At 35.0% G+C, this 21405-nt stretch overlaps 1 protein-coding gene across 2 annotated transcripts in view; it reads right to left on the reverse strand.

Moving 5' to 3' along the window:
- The window catches only part of LOC106140674 (protein split ends), an 86630-nt gene extending 69424 nt beyond the window's left edge, over nt 1-17206 (reverse strand). For both annotated transcript variants that reach the window (XM_060948899.1, XM_060948898.1), the window contains exon 1: nt 16852-17206. In XM_060948899.1, coding sequence (XP_060804882.1) covers nt 16852-16934 — 83 coding nt within the window. In that variant the 5' untranslated portion in view covers nt 16935-17206. The remainder of the gene's footprint in view (nt 1-16851) is intronic.
- Between the last annotated feature and the right edge of the window lie 4199 nt (nt 17207-21405).

Here is a 21405-nt window from a genome sequence, read left to right on the forward strand (position 1 = left end):
ATAGAAATGTGAATATAAAAAAGTGATGATGGTACGGAGCCCTTACTGCGCGAGTACGACTCGCACTTGGCCGGTTGTTATATTTATGCCATCTCTGCTAGTTTGTAAAGAAAAGGAAAATTCGACTAATAATATCCACCGGAATTTCTGAGCCTCATGTGTGTGATTTATTGTAAAATTTGACAGGAGTTTTAAATGCCACGCTAATTAAAGTGAGAACAACACACATCGAAATTGGATGTTGCCAAATTAGACGGTGCTTGTAGTAGATAGTACGATGGTTTTATACAATTTTGTTAACTTGGGTGAATAAAGTGAGAAATAGCCTTTATTTAACTGTTTGAATATTCTTAAGTCAAACGAGGAACATGAAAGATTTACTCTATTCACACAAATAAAAGTGGTTGAATAACCTTGTCAGGACGCTGACTTGGCGGTCCGCGGCACAAATAGGGCCGGGCATAATAAATAGCAAGATTGCATGTACATTTAATTTACAATCCTTTTTTTATTCGACTCCGATTTTCCGCACATATCTACCGAATCATTGTACGTACTCAATATTGCACAATTCGATTATCTGTTTTCGAACAATTACTCTTTTGGGAATATCAGCATGGTTATTTTAATAAACAAATAGTGAAATAATGCAGACAGAACACTTATTCATGCTATAATATAGAAAATAAATGCACAATTAAAACAGTCAGTCCTTCAGGTACAGGAATTTCATTCTTCGCATCACATAATTATTAATGTAATTTTACTGATCTACTACTCATAACTAGCGAAAAAATAGTAGATTGTTTACTAATACAATGTTCTGTTAACCAATCCTTGGATACACATTTTTAAGTATTTTTAGCGTAGATAAATTTGTTCTTATCAAAAAAAACGTATTTTTTTTTTCTTTAATAAAAATATGGGGTATAGTTTCTACCAGTAAAACTGACTGAAATATACACACAAATAGGTACCTGATAAAATTGTTGGAATGAAGTGAGACCTCACCGATTACTGAACTGCTTGTTATAAGTCTTCTTATTAAACCACTGCGAAGAAGCCAATAGTTTTTGAGATTAAGCTATATGAGTATGTCCCTTCCTGAACTATTTTATATAACTATAAGGATAAGACGACTTGACCGATTCTGACAATTGGGGTTTCGTGAATCGTTTTTATTGCGCTGTGACCGAGTAACAATGATGACAAATTCATCGTTGTTACTCGGTCGATGTCAGGGAATAAATTTTAAGGATAAGACCCGGATTACAGCTCACGTAAAACACAGGCGTATAAAAATTTATGTGGCTGGAATGCTGCCTAAAACAACTGCACGTATTACAAACTGTTCTATGTGAATAGCCTGTTTTCTAAACTATATCGTATATGTATAAGTGTATTCAATTTTACACGAGGGTCGATCAATATATTAACACAAAGAATTTTTTAAATAAACCCTTGGTATTTAATACATACTTTGGATTAAGCAAACATATGTTTCGTAGATGTATAATAATATTAAAAAAATTTGTAGGCATCGACACGTTGACTGGTATAAATTCTAAAACAAGAAGACATGCTGTATGTATCTTATCTTAAATAAGAAAAACAGACTTGAACACGTCTGACCGGACGAGTGGCGCGCGTCGGCATGACTCGTGAGAGTGAGCAACACTACAAAAAATGCGCTGTTGCCGCACTAGTCGCACGCAGCGCAGTATCAGGCAAACAACACTGTCGAAGCGTTGTTGCCGTTTTGACAGGCTCGCACCCGCTTCAACAACCTACGCAACCGATAGAATAGTATCTACCTACTCGTAATGTTTATTGCAGTCGTAGGCATTTGGGAATTAAATAGGCGGCTGTCGGTGTCGGAAATATTAATGAGAATAAAATGTAGCATATTTCCTATTTGTACGTATGAATGTCAATTAGTAGGTAAATATGAAGCTAACAAGTTCCTTTATTTCATTTTCCACCCAAGATCCACGGATATTAATTATACCTTTAAATATGTATGAATAAAGCAATTTCGAGAAAATATGTCGGTATGAAAGATGAACAAAAAAGTACAATTTTGGAACAATTATATAAGAGAATAGGTATACTATTCTCTTTCTTATGGTAATTTAAAAAGTGATTTAATCTTGTTGACAAAAAAAATTGCCGTCATAACAGAAACTTTTAAAGAATTCATTCCATAGCCCATTACGCCTTCACTTCGTTGCGAGACATGTTTCTTATTTTAGAACTTGTCCTTATTATTGTCCGCGACTTCATTCGCTATAAAAGTTCACTAAAAATAGTGTTCACGTTTGCGAAACCAAACAACCAGACTGTTGTTGGTCTTAATAGATCTCCCACATCAATTTTATGGCAATGTTTTTCAAGTACAGACATCGATCAATTATTATATGTATGGATTTCTTTATACTCCTGCATAGATTCGCTAAAAACTTTTATTTACGTTCTGTAGTTTGTCCACATAAAACCTAATATTTAAAAAGGTTTTGCCTAGATACTAACATAGGTTAGAACTTGGTAAGTCTAAACTGTGGATTTACATAAGCAGACGAATCAATAATACTAAAATCGACTTAGTATCATATTTTCGTTTCGGTGAGAAAATTTAATGAACGGTAGGCATAGGCACCAAAGAGTGATTAAATCGGTCGATGTCTAGTGCGGCGTTGCCGCATTTACAACATGGCTGCGCCGCGCTCGTTGTACCCGTTTCCGTGTGAAACTCAACGACTGCGTCTGTGTGTTCGAGGTGGCAGTCACAGTCGGCAGCGCGCTTCGAGGCGAGCCGGCGAACGGGGGAAGAGGTCGGGGAGTGCAGGGGGAACGAGATACCGGCTCGGTGGGTGACGTCAGTATACTTTCTGAATTGCTCTTCACGCGTTGAAATGTGTTCTGCCGACTTAAACCGAATATAAGTTGACTCATTTATAAATAATATAGGTACTACAGGTGTTGTTACATTTATATTTTTACAATGAAATATTTTGTATTAATGCTTTTTTTTAGGGTTTAGAAACAGAGAACACCACTTTATGATTCAGCGATATTGTCGATACTGTACGGCGTTTTTGTTAGATTTATCGACTACGAACGAAGTAGGTTTAAAATTAAAAATTATAGAGGTGTAATGTTGTGACTGAAAAACCAAGTTCGTAAGTGTCCGCTCGCTCCGATTTAAATCAACCCGAGGTCTTAGCAAGTATAATTTCAAGGTTATACGATTTAAATTTTAAAATACACTTCACCTGAAGTTGAATTTGGCGTCCACTCAATCCTATCAAAATTGGAAATATCTACTTGCAATTCTTACACAGGGATTAAATATTATCACTTTCACAATTTTCATTTTCACAATTTAAGTTGTCATTTATCTACCCCAGATTCACATCAGGATCATAAACTCAAAGCTAGTATTTTTTATCGTGAACAAGATTAATAAAATAACACACAAACCAAATTGGGTATTTAAATGCACAAACAATATAGATTTCCACTCGTGGAAAATTTATATCTGAAAATGATCATTTGAGTGACACAAGATCCGGAGTCTAGTCAGCACATCAATACTATTACAGGAAGGTATTTCGGGAATGCAGTGAAATCGAAAATTGAAAAATTTTATGCAAATATTTTTCCCGACAAAGCTCCTTCAATGTTTCCAGTTATTTTACAGTACTCGCTCACAAATATTTCTATAGTTAGATATCCCAATAATAACTAAATGTCATTGACTCTTACGATTTTTATGTATTATAAGACTGGGAGAAGGTAGAACAGTACCGTTGTCTACGGAGGCTGCAGTAAGCAGGCCGTCTTACCGTTATGTACAATGAATCTTTGTTCATTGCCTAGACAGCAGAATATGTACACATAGTTCAGGTTTACACGTACACCTTAGGTAATAGAGTCAAAATGACACACACATACGTCGCTTATAAACATACATATTTATATGACCACACTGCTTTAAGCACTCAATCAATCATCTGTGTTAAAGTAAATCATATCAAATAATTTACTTACTACTTACGTACTAAACCTACTTACTTACAGCACTTAATTTAACACGATCACGTCGAAAATATATAGGTGAATAAAGTTTACGTTCTTCATTACACCTTGTAATATTATTTGATCCTCCCAAAACGAATTCATCTGTTTTACATGAGCACATTAAAAAAGGATGTGTGCCCGCAACTCCCGTTTGTGTGTTATTGGAAATATGAAAGTTATTAAATTTACTTAAATATAGATTTATTTTTTTAAATACAAGCTTTTAAATTTGAAATAATTGAAAATAACGGATGGACTTCATTTATATTGGATTTGTTAATAGATAATACTTCTGACTTTCTGACTAATAATCTTTTTTAAGTTAAAATTTCTTTTCCACTTAATACGTCTGCAGATAAAATAATTCTCTAGGCTTCTGCAAGTCCCCCCCACCATGAAATCTTTACCTGCTGAGTATGGACAATCTCTAAAATATATCGTTCTTTTCATCGGTTTCAGTTCATAATTGGCTGAATAATTGCTTAAAAACATTACCACAAAAGTCTAATAAAGAACATCGTCATTTTATTCGAGTGTAGTAGTAGAAGTAGTACCCCACTTTACTGCATTCTGAAAACTGCAGGAGCAAGAAAATCAACAACTTTCACCAAGATGTCGCACTCGTTTCGTAAAAATAACATAATGAGTCATATTCGGCCACACAGACAACTGTGTTGCATTGAAGTTATGCATAAATGCTGAAAATTAAAAAACTTTGTTTATAGGGGTTGTTTTAGTGTGAAATTAAGGTTTGTTAACAAACCCTAGTTACGACTAAGCTGTTTTCAAGTGCTAAGCTAAGCTGAGCGCTTGAAAACATATTTATCGAAAGTTAAATATCCAACTGAGCATTTACTAATGAGAGCGCAACTCACAAAGTCAATATAAGATAGGTTGCCATCGATTTGGTTAAAACAGCACCCCTTTGCAATATGAGGAACCAGCTAGACTGGTATGTTTGATGCGATTAATGACGTAACCATACTTTGAGACGCTACGATGTAAATTAAAAACAATAAGGTAGGTAGACTTCATTTTTGGGTTGACTTGGCTTTTTAAAAGGTCATCGTTGACGATATAGTACTATTGGGCATAATCAGCAAAACTGCTTTAAAAATGCCTTGCATGAGATGCCAACAGTTAATGGCAGGAAAGTGCAAACAATAGAATACATAAATATAAACTTTCCGTTCTCACAGAAGTAATTTCTAGAGAAACGTAACCTACGTTTCTTTTACAACACCACACCATACTGCGTTACGTTATGGACAGCGTGTTTAAATTACAAGCAGTACCCATAACTGGATGAAGGGCAGACTAAGGAAATACAGTAATTTCAATCGGTACTGGACATAGCTTTTCAAGAAAGCTGCCACGCCGAATGTGAGACTGTTTCAACCTTAAGGCAAACGAAAAAAGGATTAAAAAAACAAGTAACCCAACTTGATCAAAAATATGAAGTATCTTTTTTTTAAAGGAATCGATATAACGTTATTTAGTTTTTTTTATATTACCAGAGAAGTTACTGCTTTTAGGATTTTACCAATTCGCAAATTTTTGCAGCTTAGAATATATAAAATGGAACATTTTAACATTTTAAGTTGCTGCAGTCATTCTACCTGGATTTCTATATTCTTAACCCGTCAGTACTTCAATGATCTTGTCGTATCACTTGAATCATATGTCGCAATAGTAACGATAAACACGATATAAGAACAAGAAGATACCCCTCTTGTTCTTTTATCGTATTTCCTGACTACTCGCATGGTGCATTAATAAGTTGAATAACTAAGCAACATTTTTATTTCCGTTTCGAGATGGGGTTATTACGGCGGCGCCCAGGAGTCGAATTGGACGGAACGGGCTAGCATGTAGTAGGGGTAAGTGAACAGGGGTCCTATTTGGTTGGGTAGGTCGTAGAGCCCGCGGCGGCCCGGATTGCCCGCGCAGGTCGATAGAGCGAGGGGAGTGGGTGAGGCCAAGCAGTGCTGCACGGGGTGGTGCCCTCGCCTCGCCCTCACCCCGTGGACCCGTCAGCAGTCGGCAACTTTCGCGTTGCATAATAATGTTACAACACCTATCGTCCATACCACCACCTTACCTCAAACCATCGATGCGGCCACCACCCGTCGGCTGCGCTACAGCTGTACTACATGTACACAAACGATGTATAGTCTTGTACTTCACTATATATGCTTATAGAATCTTTATTTCGCCTATAACGTTCATTAATTGAATGAATCTATTTTCTACATAAGTAAAAAATATTCTTATGAAATATACACAAAAAAAGGCACTGGCTGACATATCAACGAACAGCCCAAATCACTGGCTGTTAGTTATTTGAAATTTTGTATACTTATGTGCATGAAAAGAGAATTATCCGAAATTCCCGCAGAAACTAAAATTAGGGGGATTTTATGTTGAAGCAGGCGGTGCTGCAAGCTAACTCTCGTTTGTATAAATCATGCACTGTGTTAACTTTTTCGTTAAATCATTTTTTAGAATCGTTTTGGATTTGGCATAGGTATAATTAAAACTATTTATGCGGGATTAAATGATTATTGGGCCGTTGTGGTTCCCAGCAACAATGGAAAAAGAATAGGACAAATCTATCTCTTGCCCATGGATGTCGTATAGGGAGACTTAAAGATGGACTAGCAACCTGTCACTATTTGAATGTCAATTCAATCATTGCGCCAAATAGCTGAACGTTGCCGGCTCTGTCTACCCCGCAAGGGATGCAGACGTGATTATTTATTTATTTTTTGTATGTATGAATGATTATTTGCTCCTAACGCTTATATCCCACATTGCTACTATAGTTAACTATAGTTTAGTGTTAGTGTGTTATGTCCAAATTTGTTACTTTGATAAAAACAAACCAGACACCGTTTCCGACCAAACCGGTCTACACCTCCTTTTTTAGTTTTTTGTTAAAAATATATGTACATAACACAAATTAAAAAGGAAAAGTGATCGAACTTTAAGCAAGAGAGCATCATATTGACTTATCATAATGAGAAACCTTTTTGTAATAAAAATATCACGTTTGCTGTATGGGAACTGCCTTCTGAATAATTAGGAGATCTAGCTGAAGAAGTATTAGCCGATCTAAAGCGGTATTTCGGGCTCAACCTTCAAGAAAGGGACGATCATCCGCCGATACAAAGTTGATTGTATTTGTACTCCATTCCATAGAAAGTTAGTTTGATCGATTAAGCATTTTATTTATTTTGAGGCGTATTTATTATACGTCGCCACATTTTTCAGTATTATTTGTTATGGTTGCATGAGTTGCATCATCTATGAACATTTGAAATACGATGTAGTATGGCTTTTATATAAAACTTTCACTAGAAGTAAGATACCCATATTTTTTACTTGGGATTGTTAACATATAAAATTTTATGTTTGAAATTTGGCTCATTCTAGAAGGACGTAACGACGCAATGACGTCATCTGTATGAACTTATAAGTTTAGTACGTTCGTCAACGTTTTAAGTCTTTAAACAATTAACATTATTGACATTGACTGCAGGTATTTTGTATACAAACAACTTAAGAATTGTTATTTTATTTTCACTTCTTGTGATGAAGAACGCAAAATCAAAAATTTAAGAAAGTGGTCTTTAGATTGTTTACGTTTGCGAATGTTATTTTTCCTGACAGTTGACGGATAAAAACTTTTAGTTTGTGAATCGAAACTCTATTATTTAATTTTTTTTTTTTTTTAAATATATCGATATAAAATCTATTAATATTCTTTTGGATCTAGAATAGTAAAATTAAGAAACGGTTAATTTTGATTGGGGTCTTGAAGAAAATGAAATGTAGTCAATGAGATTGTTTATCTTAAACTTTATTCCGGTAAAAATAACCATTAACCAAAATCCTTGACAAATTTCGGGACTTAAAATTTATTGTGTTTCCTCGAAGTAGTGATGCCGATCGATGGTCTATCGAAAGTTGAATATAAGAAATACTACCGTCAGAACTCGGTTACCGTATACGCAACAATACTATCGATAGCAGTTTCAATAATTATTAATTTTTTAAATTTAGGTTTAATGCTATCAATAGTATTGTAAATTATTGAAACTATTGTACCAAAGTGAGCTATCGATTGTATAGATGATTTCCAAGGTCAACTATCGATAGTTTGGCAATATGAGTTTGAAATGAAAATCATTACCTGGATTACTTTTACGATTTTAATACTTGTTACTTATGTATAAGTTGACAATATACAAGTAAGAAGTAAGTAGTATACTTGTTTAAATTATATAAGTATGGATACATAGGCAGTAACAGTTGAGTGTCGAATTTTAAATAAGATTTGGGATCTTAAATTTATTTATTATGATTTAATATTATGACTTCATTTAAAATTAAGAAAAGAGAAAATCTGTGAATCTGTATGTGCGTCTTTCCTGTAAAAAAGAGTAAACATTTAGAGTAGCAGATATAATTGCATATTTTGACTAAGTATTACCTAGTTATAATCGTAATAATCGAATAATTAATAACAGCGAAATATTTAACCCAACCGAGTTCAGATCATGCCTGATCCCTTCTTTTGTAACGACTAACTGGTTACTTTATCTTGTCTTGACATTCAAAGTTCAACGCAATGAAATGTCAAACCTCTCCCTCTGCGAGTTACATTATTACCTTTAATGCTTCACATTTAGTTAGCTAACCCTTCCTCACGACAACATTTCAGAAGCTTACCCTTTGACGAGTTTTGTACAATAATGTTGTTGTTAAAAAAATGATACTTTTTTACTAATATACATACAAAAAAATAAAAGAAAAATTATATTTAAAACGACTTACGACGGCTATAATAATGTCTGAGCTGTAATTTCAAGGAATTGAAAAAAAATGTTGGCTAAATATTACGGGGATAGATTTGTTTATTAAACAAATAGATATACTTGACTACTTCTTTTTATTTAGAACACACTGAGCATAGTAGTGAAGAGATTATAAATAAGTATTACAGTAGTATATGTAATTTTTTTAGCTTTTTATCACTTATATGAAGTCCCCTCTCCTATTGTCCCTTATCGCTAGTACTAATATTAAATGAACTGTATGAATACAATTTTTAAATATCAATATCCGTCCGGTCAATATGGTGAAATAATTCTAGCAATCTTTTACGTATAAACGTATCAGCGTAGACTTTAGAAAAGCAGTCTGCGCCCGGCTTTAGAGGCTCTGAGAAATAATGTCGGCGCAATAGCGTTCTGCGCATTATTACTCACCCCTCTTGGAGCCGGGGTGGACGGCAGGCATCGATCGCACTACCAACTGCGCCCTATGAACGAGCGTGCTCGCGGCCCCTCATAGGTATTCCGGTTGATATGACACCGCATTTGTAGATAGTTGAGCTATAGGATATATATATATATAAAGTGTATATATATCCTATAGCGTGTGTGTGTGTGTGTGTGTAGTTTTCACACTATATATATATATATATATATATATATATATATAGTGTGAAATCTACTATTGGTGAAGGTTGTAATTAAATCGGTTAAGTACTTTTGGAGATAAGCGTGATCATACATGAAAATTCTCTATCCATTTCAGTCAAAATACTAAATGTACAAACAAAATATTTTTACCGTTTTATTATATGTAGTATTTTGATTTTCAGTTTTTTTTAAATAAAATACTTAAACAACAAAAAAAATATTTTTAATAAATACAAATATCTTGTTTTTGTTGGGGCTCGAACTTGAAACTCGAAGACTTCACAGTCTCACACGCCAACCACTGGACCATCGAGGCCGCTGCGGTGGTGTCGAAATTAAAGTAGACTACATAACATAAAATGACGCCACTTTCCCGGAGGGGAAACAGAAACTACATCTTTCCACTTGCCACGATCTTCGCTTCATCCACATTCATAATTCTCTTCAGCTCGACGGTTTCTAAGTAGACTAACAAACCATGGATCTTTTTACGTGAGAATTACGCATGTTATGTGCGGCAAAACCAGGATATTATCAAACTGATTTTCACTTATATTTATATGTACATACATACATATAGTCACGTCTATATCCCTTACGGGGTAGACAGAGCCAACAGTCCCGAAAAGACTGAATGAGCACGTTCAGCTGCTCGGCTTGATGATGGAATTGAGATCCAAATAGTGACAGGTTGCTAGCCCATGGACTAAAAAAAGGACCGCAATTTTATAAGCCTATCCCTTAGTCGCTTTTTACGACATCCGTGGGAAAGAGATGGAGTGGTCCTATTCTTTTTGTTTTGGTGCCGGGAACCACACGGCACATATTTATATGTTATAGGTATAATGGTGTCGTACAATGATAAATGACTTTGAATTTTAAATTTCGTAACTTATTTGCAGGCAAACTCATGCCTTGAGTTCATTGAAATGACGATAATTTTTTTTAGTGAACCGTTTTTGATGAAACAAACTTTAAATTTTTCTGAGTTAAAACAAAGCAATTAGTGAAAGTTTTAAATCGGTTCAGTACTTTCGAAGATAAGCGTGATCATACATAATATAAAATATTTTTTTTGCTTTTTATTATTTATTGTAAGTGTCCCCTCTATCCATTTCAGTCAAAAATACTAAACGTACAGACAAAATATTTTTACTGTTTCATTATATGTATGATAAGGGATAATAAATCTTGTGAATGTATTGCTCGAGTGTCATGTAATGTCGTGTTTTCTTGCTTAGGAATGAGTGTAGTGGTAAAAAATATATAATTTAAATCCCACCGACAAGAGATTAGTTTCTTTATGTTATTAGTTAATGAAAATACTTAGTGAGTGCGAATTAATAACTTATCATAAATATAAAAAGTAGCTGTTAACCGCGACTCCGGATTTTTCAGAAAAGCTGTATCTCTAGACCTTTATAAAGTATCTTTTTGTCTGTTTTGTCTTGTTATTGAAGTTTTTGGCTTTATTCGTTACGAATAAAACTCTTTACATAGTATACATACCTTAATTAAGAAAATTAAAAGCAAAATATCAAACTTTGAGAATCGTCAAAAAACGGAATAGGTATTTTAATATCAGAAAAGAATCACTTGAGTCTCTTTCTGACAAGATAATCAAGACTATTATCAATAAAATAACTTATTAAAGTACTTCTTTGTAAAATGTAAGATACAATATATAATTAAAATGTTGAAATGTTAAAATACAAAAATAGAAACATAACATAGTCCTGTTTAAAAATCATGTAAGAACACGTGACGTTATGGAAGTGTACAAAACACGGCGCCAAGCTGCCGCGTTGCCAACTCGCGTCAGCGCCACTAGACCAACAAACTACGCCTACTGTACACAAACTTCAAACGCCGTGGATGAATATAACTCAATAGACTAATCCATACCAGTAGCAAACGATTCGCCTACACGATGGACTACCGAGCGACTAAAAAATGTGTGTAGACTTGCATTCAAAACTGATTCTTATAAACCAAAAAAGCTACATTCAGTATTAATTTTTAGCTTTTTTAATGTATGAAATGGCTAGTTACCCTCTAGCCATAAATATATAAACTGCTCAATACTATCAGAGTGAGGAAGCAAATTACGAAAAATAAAAGAAATCTCACAACACGAAAATTCACCTTATATTCCGCAGTACAATTAATCTGTACTATCAAATAAAAACAAATAATTTAAATTTGAGAGATAGCTTCTAGCTGGTTATTTTTGCTTGTGGCAGGTTCGATGACCTCGCGCTCCCCGCCCGCGCACCCGAGCTGCTTTTGGAGCGCGACATTGCAAAACTGTGGTGGGGTTTAGGAAAATGTATGTTGGCGTTACCGCTTCCATGCTCGCTGAACGTAGTATCATTAATAAGTACCTTGATAGTGTGGTAGGATATAGTCTCGAAAAATAAAAAATAATCTGCTGTGATGACTAGTCTTTCTTTTGGTTTACACATAATGAAGTGACATCCTACTACTTTACTTTAGTATAGTTTTAAATTATTATAACTAATGTAATGTTTGATAAGAAGAGTTCGTGATTGTTTGTATATTATCCAGGCTTTTGTACGTTAAGTAGTAACTAAAAAACAAACTGCATGCAAATGTTTCGATTAAGAGTGATGAAAGACAATGATGACAAAAAGATATGAGATGTACAGGTCAAGTCTTTTCGTTGTTATATGTACATAGCTGATAAAATTTTGGCGAAGGGCCAGAAAGTGGCTTAATTGTGAATGCTGAAAAGGCCTATGACGAGAGTAGATTGGAATAAATTATGGTCAGCTAAGTGCCTTGAAAATCCAAGTCGTTTCACTTTTGACAAAGAAGAACAGGTTGAGTGACAAGTTCGATAATACGGTGCCATTCCTGTCGAATTGCAGCCATTCGGGTACACTTATTGAGTAATTTGTTACCGCCTTCATTTGGTCTGTCCATCTCATCGGGGATCTGCCACGGGCTCTGGTACTATCAATTATTCTCTAAACTAACACACGCTCTGTGTCATCGTTACGATGAGATAGATACATGGCCAAAGAATGTAAGAATACGTGCTTGTACTTTAGACGATAGGCGCTATCTTAAGCAAAATTCGCTCAGAATATACATTGTGCCGTGTGGTTCCCGGCACCAATACAAAAAAGAATAGGACCACTCCATCTCTTTCCCATGGATGTCGTAAAAGGCGACTAAGGGATAGGCTTACAAACTTGAGATTCTGTTTTTAGGCGATAGGCTAGCAACTTGTCACTATTCGAATCTCAATTCTATCTTAAAGCCAAATAGCTGAACGTGGCCTATCAGTCCGCTCAGGACTGTTGGCTCTGTCTACCCCGCAAGGGATATAGACGTGATTATATGTATGTATGTATGTATGTATGTATATACATTATATAGGTTCGTACGGAATTCTGTCCACGAAACCCTAAGCATTCTTCGTCAGCATAAAGTACCAGTGTCATCGGCCGAAGAGGTACAGGAGATGGTGACCTGTATGTAGAACGAAGCTTACGTGAACGAAGTACCAAGATACATATATTAAGAATAGTAAAACAAAAACATTGGTATTTTAATTGGGGGAGAAAAAGAGTGGACCAGTGAAAGAGATTGTATACAAAGTCAATTCGGCTAGATAATGCCAGTATTGGTTTTGGTTATTTTAATTAATACATAATAAAATGATACGATAGATGTTACGTTCCTAGCAAATTAAACTTTGGTGAACGATGAGGACATCATGTAAAAGGTAAAATACAAAGGACCATTATTTAATATTTTGCACGAAGGTTCTATGTCATCTACAATAAGAGAAAAATTCCTGGAATTCCCGCGGGAAATAAACGTAATTTTTCGCTTTACGCAGTATTTTTTTTTCTAGTATAGTATTATTGAGATATTAAGGAGTGTGTAACAAAGAAAAATATGATGGTATCATTCTGACGCACATGACGATGTTTAACGAAAGTTCACGAAACAAGCACACAGTAGAATTTTACTTGGCAATTAGTACATAGGCAGATAAATGGCAGTAAAAAGTATATGTTAGTTTATAGTTAATTTGTTCTTTAGCAGCAATTACCAAATGTATATTTAAATATAAGTTATTTAGTTGTGTGTGCAATAAATAGTCACCTATTGAGATTTGGGAAATTTTTACACTAGTAGGTACTATTAATCTGAAGGCGAGTCACACTTGACTTAAGCAAAATAAGCTTTTGCTCGCGACTTTTTCTGTGTGGTTTATTTTATCCCAGTAAAAAGTAATCAACCTCAGGATCCACTCTAGCTCTGTACCAAATTTCATCAAAATCGGTTCAGCGGTTTAGGCATGAAAGCGTAACTTATGAGACAGACAGACAAAGTTACTTTCGCATTTATAATATTAATAAGGATTAAAAGAAACCAACTCCTTTCATTAAGCAGTTTATTAAAAAAAAAAGATTTTTTTTGTCTGAGTCCGCTCGACTCGGTAGCGGGTGTTTATGTTGCTTTTTGAAGCGCGGTTCCCTAAGTGTTAATAACAGAGGATGGACTTAGCATAAATTAAAACATTACTATAAATACGTAAAAACAGAAGTCCTGTAACGTCTTCTCTTTTAGAAGTGGTAGAAGAGGCATGAAAGAAGAATAAAGCTGGTATAAGCAATTAAGCACAAAGGTATAATCAGTGTTAAGTTTAGTGTCAAGATAAGGAATAGTAAGATAAGGATTTTTTTTGTGTGAGAAAAGATAAAGGTACAAGCAGATTTAAGAAAGGGGATAGTTAGATGGTTTGGACATGTGGAGAAGACGTGGAAAGTGTGAATGGGGGAATGTTGAAAGGGAAAGATGTAAACGAACGTACTCCTCGATCAAATCGAAATTCTCTATGACCATTTAACGATTCCTTGCCATTTCCTTGCTTCCAAGACTATAAATTGTAAAAAAGTTATTCTGAAGGGCGTTTAAACGAAATCACGGGGAATTTACGCGACGGGAGAGAAGTCACAATATTAAAAAAATCCACCTTTAAGAATCGCGCAGACACGCGAGGAATCATCTCGTCGAATCATTGAAATTTGTGTTTTGTGAATTTTCAATTGTGATTATTTTTCATAGTCGTCCAAAACATGTGAAAATAATATTTGTAAGTGGCAAAAACAAATGTGAGCGAAAAAATTAGGATAAATGTACCTAATAAATTGTTTTTAGGGTTCCGTACCTAAAAGGTAAAACAGAATCATATTCCTTAGCCTTCGCTGTCTGTTTGTCAACAGGCTGTATCGCGTAAACCGTGATAGCTGGAAAGTTAAAATTTTTACAAATTATGTATTTTTGTTGACGCTTTAACAACAAATACATAAAACTAAAAAGGCTTTGTGTGTGTGTAAAGATGGTATCCGTTCAACAAACGTAATTTTTTCTCGATTTCTAAAAACAGTTAAAAACGGGAATTTAAAAAAGAACCCTTGGTGTGTGAGTCCAACTTGCACTTGGACGGTTTTTAGGTGAACGACTGGATGCGGCGCGGCGGTGTAGCATAGCGTAGAACCGCGCCTCACCCACACTCATGCTTATAGGCCCATTGAGTAGCATAGTGACGTTCAGAAACTACGTTTCATATATTTATTATATAATTGTTTATCAATTTATGTAGTTGTATTTTAAAAGATTTTATCATAATGGTTATTGTTATTTATTTTTAAACAGTAAATTAAAAACTGTACTCGCGTTTAGAAAAATGGCACTAACGATTTTGTTAAAATTTTAAAGATGTCAAAAAAATCGATTTCGCTGCCGTAATTTCTGCGCGCACGAGTGCCAGTGAGATTGGGTCAGAGCCATCGGAGGAGGATTTTCAGGACGGAGGACCCGAATTCGATTCCCAGCAACGGGATATGTTTTTTTTTTTGTTGTGGTTTTTGATATTGTTTTTTCTTCATAAGTATAACATTTAGCTTTTAAATTAAAAAAAGGCGTTTTTATGGGGTTTCTACTTTTTATGGCTTTGCAAACATACATCCTACCTACAGACAGAAAAAAATCTAAGCATCACATATCTGGCTTCTGTTGTTAGTCTAAAGATCCGATATAAATCTCTAAAGATATTTGGCAATATCTTTAGAGTACACTTCTTTTGGCACAAGTAGTTACTACCTACAAACGTGAAAATAATTTATGTTATGGCTGATGTTCGAAACGGTTGTGATTTGGACGATCATGACGGTAATTTCATTGTCATTGTGCCAAAAATAGGAGACGAATACAAGCAACCCCAGCTTATAGCATGTTTTGAATAAACATGGAAACAGTTCAACATTGGCGCCCAAGGATATAAGTAAAGACAGGAAGACAAGGCAAGCAAAAATAATTATACCTATATCTACCAGGATATTAAAACGTATTGCCTAGGGACTATTTATTTTAGTATAGTAAATAAAAGGTAAGTTATTTTTTGTTAGGGACTTAAAAAAAGGAACGAATACGTATTATCTATATAGGCATTTTCAGTCGCCTAACTTTGCAGTTTACTGTATTATGCCTTTATTGCATCATATTGCGTAGCTCTAGTCCAATACCTATAAACAAGACACCAAACTGCCAGACAAAAATAACGTTAGTGGATAGATACTTATAATGTGACTAACTTTAATAATGAATGATATTAGATATGCGGGCGTACGAACCGACAAAATGACAATACAATACAAAGCTAGTACAGTGGAAAGCGCCCCACGTTCGACTTCGCTCTTGCGGCGTTGCAACATGTCGCCATTGACGAGTTGACGACCGCCGCCCGGCCCGGCTAGGCCGAGAACATCGTGCAACCGACTACTAATACTGATACGCTGCTTTGCTTGCTTCTTTTGTCATCGTTACTTTGTTTGTCACTAGACCATACATAGATACATAGTCATGTCTATATCCCTTACGGGGTAGACAGAGGCAACGTTCAGCTGCAGGTATGGCTTCATGATAGAATTGAGATTCAAATAGTGACAGGTTGCTAGCCCATCGCCTACACGAAGAATCCCAAGTTTATATAAGCCTACTTTTACTAGACCAAGCGACCAAATTCGGCCAACCAAATAAGACATGCTAAAACTTGCGTGTTCAAAATCATGGACGCACAACCATGTGGGCAAGTTAGCTACACGAGTTTGTAAATAAATAAACCAGTAACAAATTATATTAATAGTTAGTACCTAAGTAGCGTTAGTTTGTACCGTTCTCTGCGTCTATAGAAAGCTGGGCGATGTTTAATGCCTACTACAAAAATAATATTATGCATTACCGTTTGAAGTGATCTCTTATCCGGTCTTCACGAATGTTATCGGGTAAATTTCCAACCCACAGGTGCCGAGTCTCTCTAACCATCTTGCTTCGAACTCCACATTAGGAATCATTACCCATTCGCGTCACTACGTGGCAAAAATCAATTTTGCACACAACGGTGCTTCACACATTTTGATTTATCACTTAAAATTAACGATAAGCATAGTTTAGGACACACTGAGTTAACACTTTATGATAAAAACAACACTATCTTTCACTTCACGACATTCGATAATCTCATCACAAAATCCACTCCACTATAAACAGCACGTAATAGACGCGAGCGTATACACTTCGCAGCTCTCGAATTGACAGTGAAGCCAGCTTCGACGCGAGTTTGCCGATAAGCTCCGCCTTCTGACCGCTGCCGCGCAAAGTGGAGTAGGGTGGCCAGCAACATAAAATACAATTTACTTAATTTTTATCCATTAATTTAAAACAACGGGATATAAATATTTAGTAAGTGTCAACAAAATGAAGAATTCATAAGAACATACATAGCATGATATATATCATATAAATAATATAAATCTTACAACGGAAAATTCAAATTCGACCATAAATTTATGATATTTTTAAAGTGATTAGCAACTATTCCATGGTTTTTTTTTATCCCACAAGTAACAACTTTACTTTAAAGGTAATAATTATCAAATTGAAGAACGTTGAAAGATAACATTGAATGGATAAAATAGCGGATCGCTGGCCAGCATTACCCCGAATGTTCTTTCTCTTTCATTATAACATAAAGCTATCTCACTTCCACTCACGAGTTACAACTCCTGTGTTGCAGTAAACAAAAATTACCCTAAAACTATGCATCTATTATGAATTTTTGTATGCTTTGATACTGGCATAAATTTTCCTATGTATTTTATTATTTAAGCTAAACGTAGCCTTTCCATCTTTTCAAAACTTGGCCCCGTCTACTCCGTTAGTGATAAAGACATGATTATTATTATTTAGTGGTAATAATTAGCTCGTTAAGCTAACGGAACAAAAACCTCAGTATATTTGACTCATCGATTTTTCATTTTTAGTTTGTTGTAGTTGTTAACATTGTTGATGGATTGAGTCAGAGAGTAGGTTTTAATAAAACGCAACGCACGTGGAAGCACTTTCGTATAAATAGTTTGGATTCCCGTTCCTCATATCGTTCAGTTGGCGAGCTCCTTGCTGCCGATGCTGCTTGGCAACGGAGGTGTGTATATTTAATTTTGTTTTTACTTTATTTCGGTGGGTTTGAATTTTTTCTTTAATTTTTACTTTTTTATATGCTTTCAAAAAAAGTTCTCAGTTTCGGTGAACCGATTTTGATGTGGTTTTCAGAAAAGTGTTTGTTACACTTAGGAAAAGGTTTTAAAATAAAAGTCTTCTTAAAAGGGGAATATCGATTGGAAGCGAGTCTCTTTTACAAAAGTTATTACCAATTTTTTTTATAGTTTACATACATACATACATATAATCACGTTTATATCCCTTGCGGGGTAGACAGAGCCAACAGTCCTGAGCGGACTGATAGGCCACGTTCAGCTATTTGGCTTTAAGATAGAATTGAGATTCGAATAGTGACAAGTTGCTAGCCTATCGCCTAAAAAAAGAATCTCAAGTTTGTAAGCCTATCCCTTAGTCGCCTTTTACGACATCCATGGGAAAGAGATGGAGTGGTCCTATTCTTTTTTGTATTGGTGCCGGGAACCACACGGCACCAATACAAAAAAGTTTTATAGTTAACGGTTTTATAGTTTTCCGAGTGTTTTTGTGTTGTATTGTATTTACTACTTTTTTTTTTTGATGTCCACCGAGCACTGAACATAAAATAATAAGTGTGTCTATATAAAACGTCTGTCTATTTATCTAAATTAATTATACTATTTAAATATGTAAATTGAAATCAAATATTATTTGCAAAATATATGTATATGTATGATCAATCGAAAAGGTTTACAGAGCTTTTTTGTTATTTTAAAAAATAAATCCCCTAGAGAAATACTGCAAACCCAAGTCAAGACCTTGCCGAAAACCAACCGCAAATTCAGTAGACCCAGAAAAGGTTCTTATACAGGGTTACATAGGTTTTGAGATACTTCTTTAGTCGATGGATTAGCAACCTGCCACTATTTAAATCTTGATTCCATCATACCGATACCTATACAACTAAACGAGTACTTATTCGGTTTTCGGACTATTCATGTAAAGTCTTTTTAACGAAACCCATTTCCAAACTGCCATATCGTCGCAGAGACGTGGCCTTAAGTCTTGAAAAGACTATTTGCTTTAGCACCCCCTATGGGATAAAGACGTGATTATACGTATGTACCTATGTATTTCCTAACTTATATATATACATTTTATTATATACATATTCGAAAACGGTTAGTTACAATATTATTATACAAGTAATATGGATAGATTATCCCACGCTTATCCCATCCCAACTAATATTATAAATGCGCCAATAAGTTATTTGTTTGTCTCTAACTCTTCACGGGTTATCTACTGAATTAATCTATTAATCTATATACAATATATACTTAATAAGATTCTGGAGAAGCACAAAGTGTACCTTTTAATGCCGGTAAACACTATACCTACTTAGGTCTCGTGGGATATGCGAAAAACCTGTATTCCTGAGTAGGTGGTGCTAAATTGTCAATTTTTTGTAAGTGACGTTTAATTCGGTTCTTTTTTGTAGGTGGAGTTAATTTCATCGCATTTTTGTAGATAGTGTTAAATTCGTCGCAATTTGTAGGTGGCGCTAAATTCACGCGGGCGAAGCTGCAGGTAAAAGCTAGTATTCATATTATAAACTACTATTTTACCGATTTTGTTCATTCAAACAAATTTTTCATTGCATAGGTTTTGTTTTTAAAAGTATTCTATTTGTTTTGCATAAAGAATTTTTCACTAGTGATTTGAACTCTAGCCTTCTGGTTTTTATTATTGGATACAACGAAAATCAGGCTAGTGGCTTTGCTGCATAGGTTAGGTAAGAGTGTAAATAATCATGTAATCTAAAAATGTTTTAGCAACCTCTACATAATATACATCATATCACTTACATATACCTAGATCTGGCGGTGCAACGGTGAAAAAGCTAGTAGTAAACATGAAGAATCCCATGTTTACTTTCCTTGATTAGTTGGTTAATTGCAATCTGCATGAAAAGAGAAGCTGCTGGCACATACTATGTTTTATTTGCTATCAGATCAGCATAGAAGCTTGCACACTAGGCTTTCACTGCGCTAGACGAATTTGCACTTCTTTCCGTAGTCGCCTTTTACAATATCCACGGGAAAGACATGGGACTGCTTCTACACGGAACAGTTCTAACCCAGTGGCGATTCCTGGTGTCTATAATTAGGGTGGCCCCAGTTTTTGTTATACTTATAGGCTGTTGTGTTAAGTGCCCAAAACCTGAAAATCGTTTCTTCAGACGGTCAATCTGAACAACTATCAGTCTTTCATTAAGGAACACTTTGAAATCGCAAAAAAAGAAATTTCATACAATTTGACATTTTCTTTTTTGTATGAAATAGCTTTGAAATTTTTTCGCGATTTTAGTCCCATAGTGAAAGTTGTTCAGGTTGACGGTCTGAAGAAACGGTTTTAATTTTAGTTGTTGCGCATTCAACAACACACGGTAGATATCGATTTACCTAGATTTTTTCTTAATATTAAACCGAAATACACAATTTTAATGAATAAAAAATGAAATTATATAATGAATGAGACCTTTATTTACTTAAACACTATCTAAACATAAACTCTATTCGCTGTTCAACGGATACAAATTTTTCGATCACTTGATCATAAAAATAATTTATTATTTGCAAATCTACTAGTTAAGTGCCTTTTCGATCGATAAAACAGATAATCAGTTCAATCTCTCCTGCCCTTGCGTACTTCTTAGGTACGTTTTAAAGCAGAGAAAGAACGCTCGACGGAAGCAGCTGTCGCTGGTATTGTAAAAAATCAATTTGTGATGACAGAGTTGAGAGGAATGAATTGTGGTCAGCACTTTCTATGCATGGGGTGAGCAGTCTCTTAATACGAGCACTGAAATCCTTATATGAGGATTCGAGTGCTTGTGGCAGGATAAACGGAGCGCACACTGAGTGGTTTAAGATTGAGAAAGGCGTTAGGCAAGGATGTGTTGCGTCACCGTGGCTGTTCAACCTATTTATGGATAGTTGTTTGACAGATTTGAAAGAGTCTGAAAGTGGATTAAGGATGAATGAGTTACTTGTCAAATGTCTGCTCTATGCCGACGATCAGGTTATACTGGCGTCATCAGAGGAAGAGTTACAGGAGATGGTAAATTGTACGCATGAAGCTTTAAAAGAGAAAGGAATGAAAGTGAACGTAAGTAGAACTAAAACACTGGTTTATGAAATGGAGAAAGAAATGACAGCATGTAATATTTTGATTGGAGGAGAAAAGTTGAGCAAGTGAAAGAGTTTGTATATCTAGGATCAAAGTTTACATTATATGGCAAGTGTGATAATGATAT

Source organism: Amyelois transitella, chromosome 17 (genome assembly GCF_032362555.1).
Source record: "Amyelois transitella isolate CPQ chromosome 17, ilAmyTran1.1, whole genome shotgun sequence".
Classification (NCBI taxonomy): domain Eukaryota; kingdom Metazoa; phylum Arthropoda; class Insecta; order Lepidoptera; family Pyralidae; genus Amyelois; species Amyelois transitella.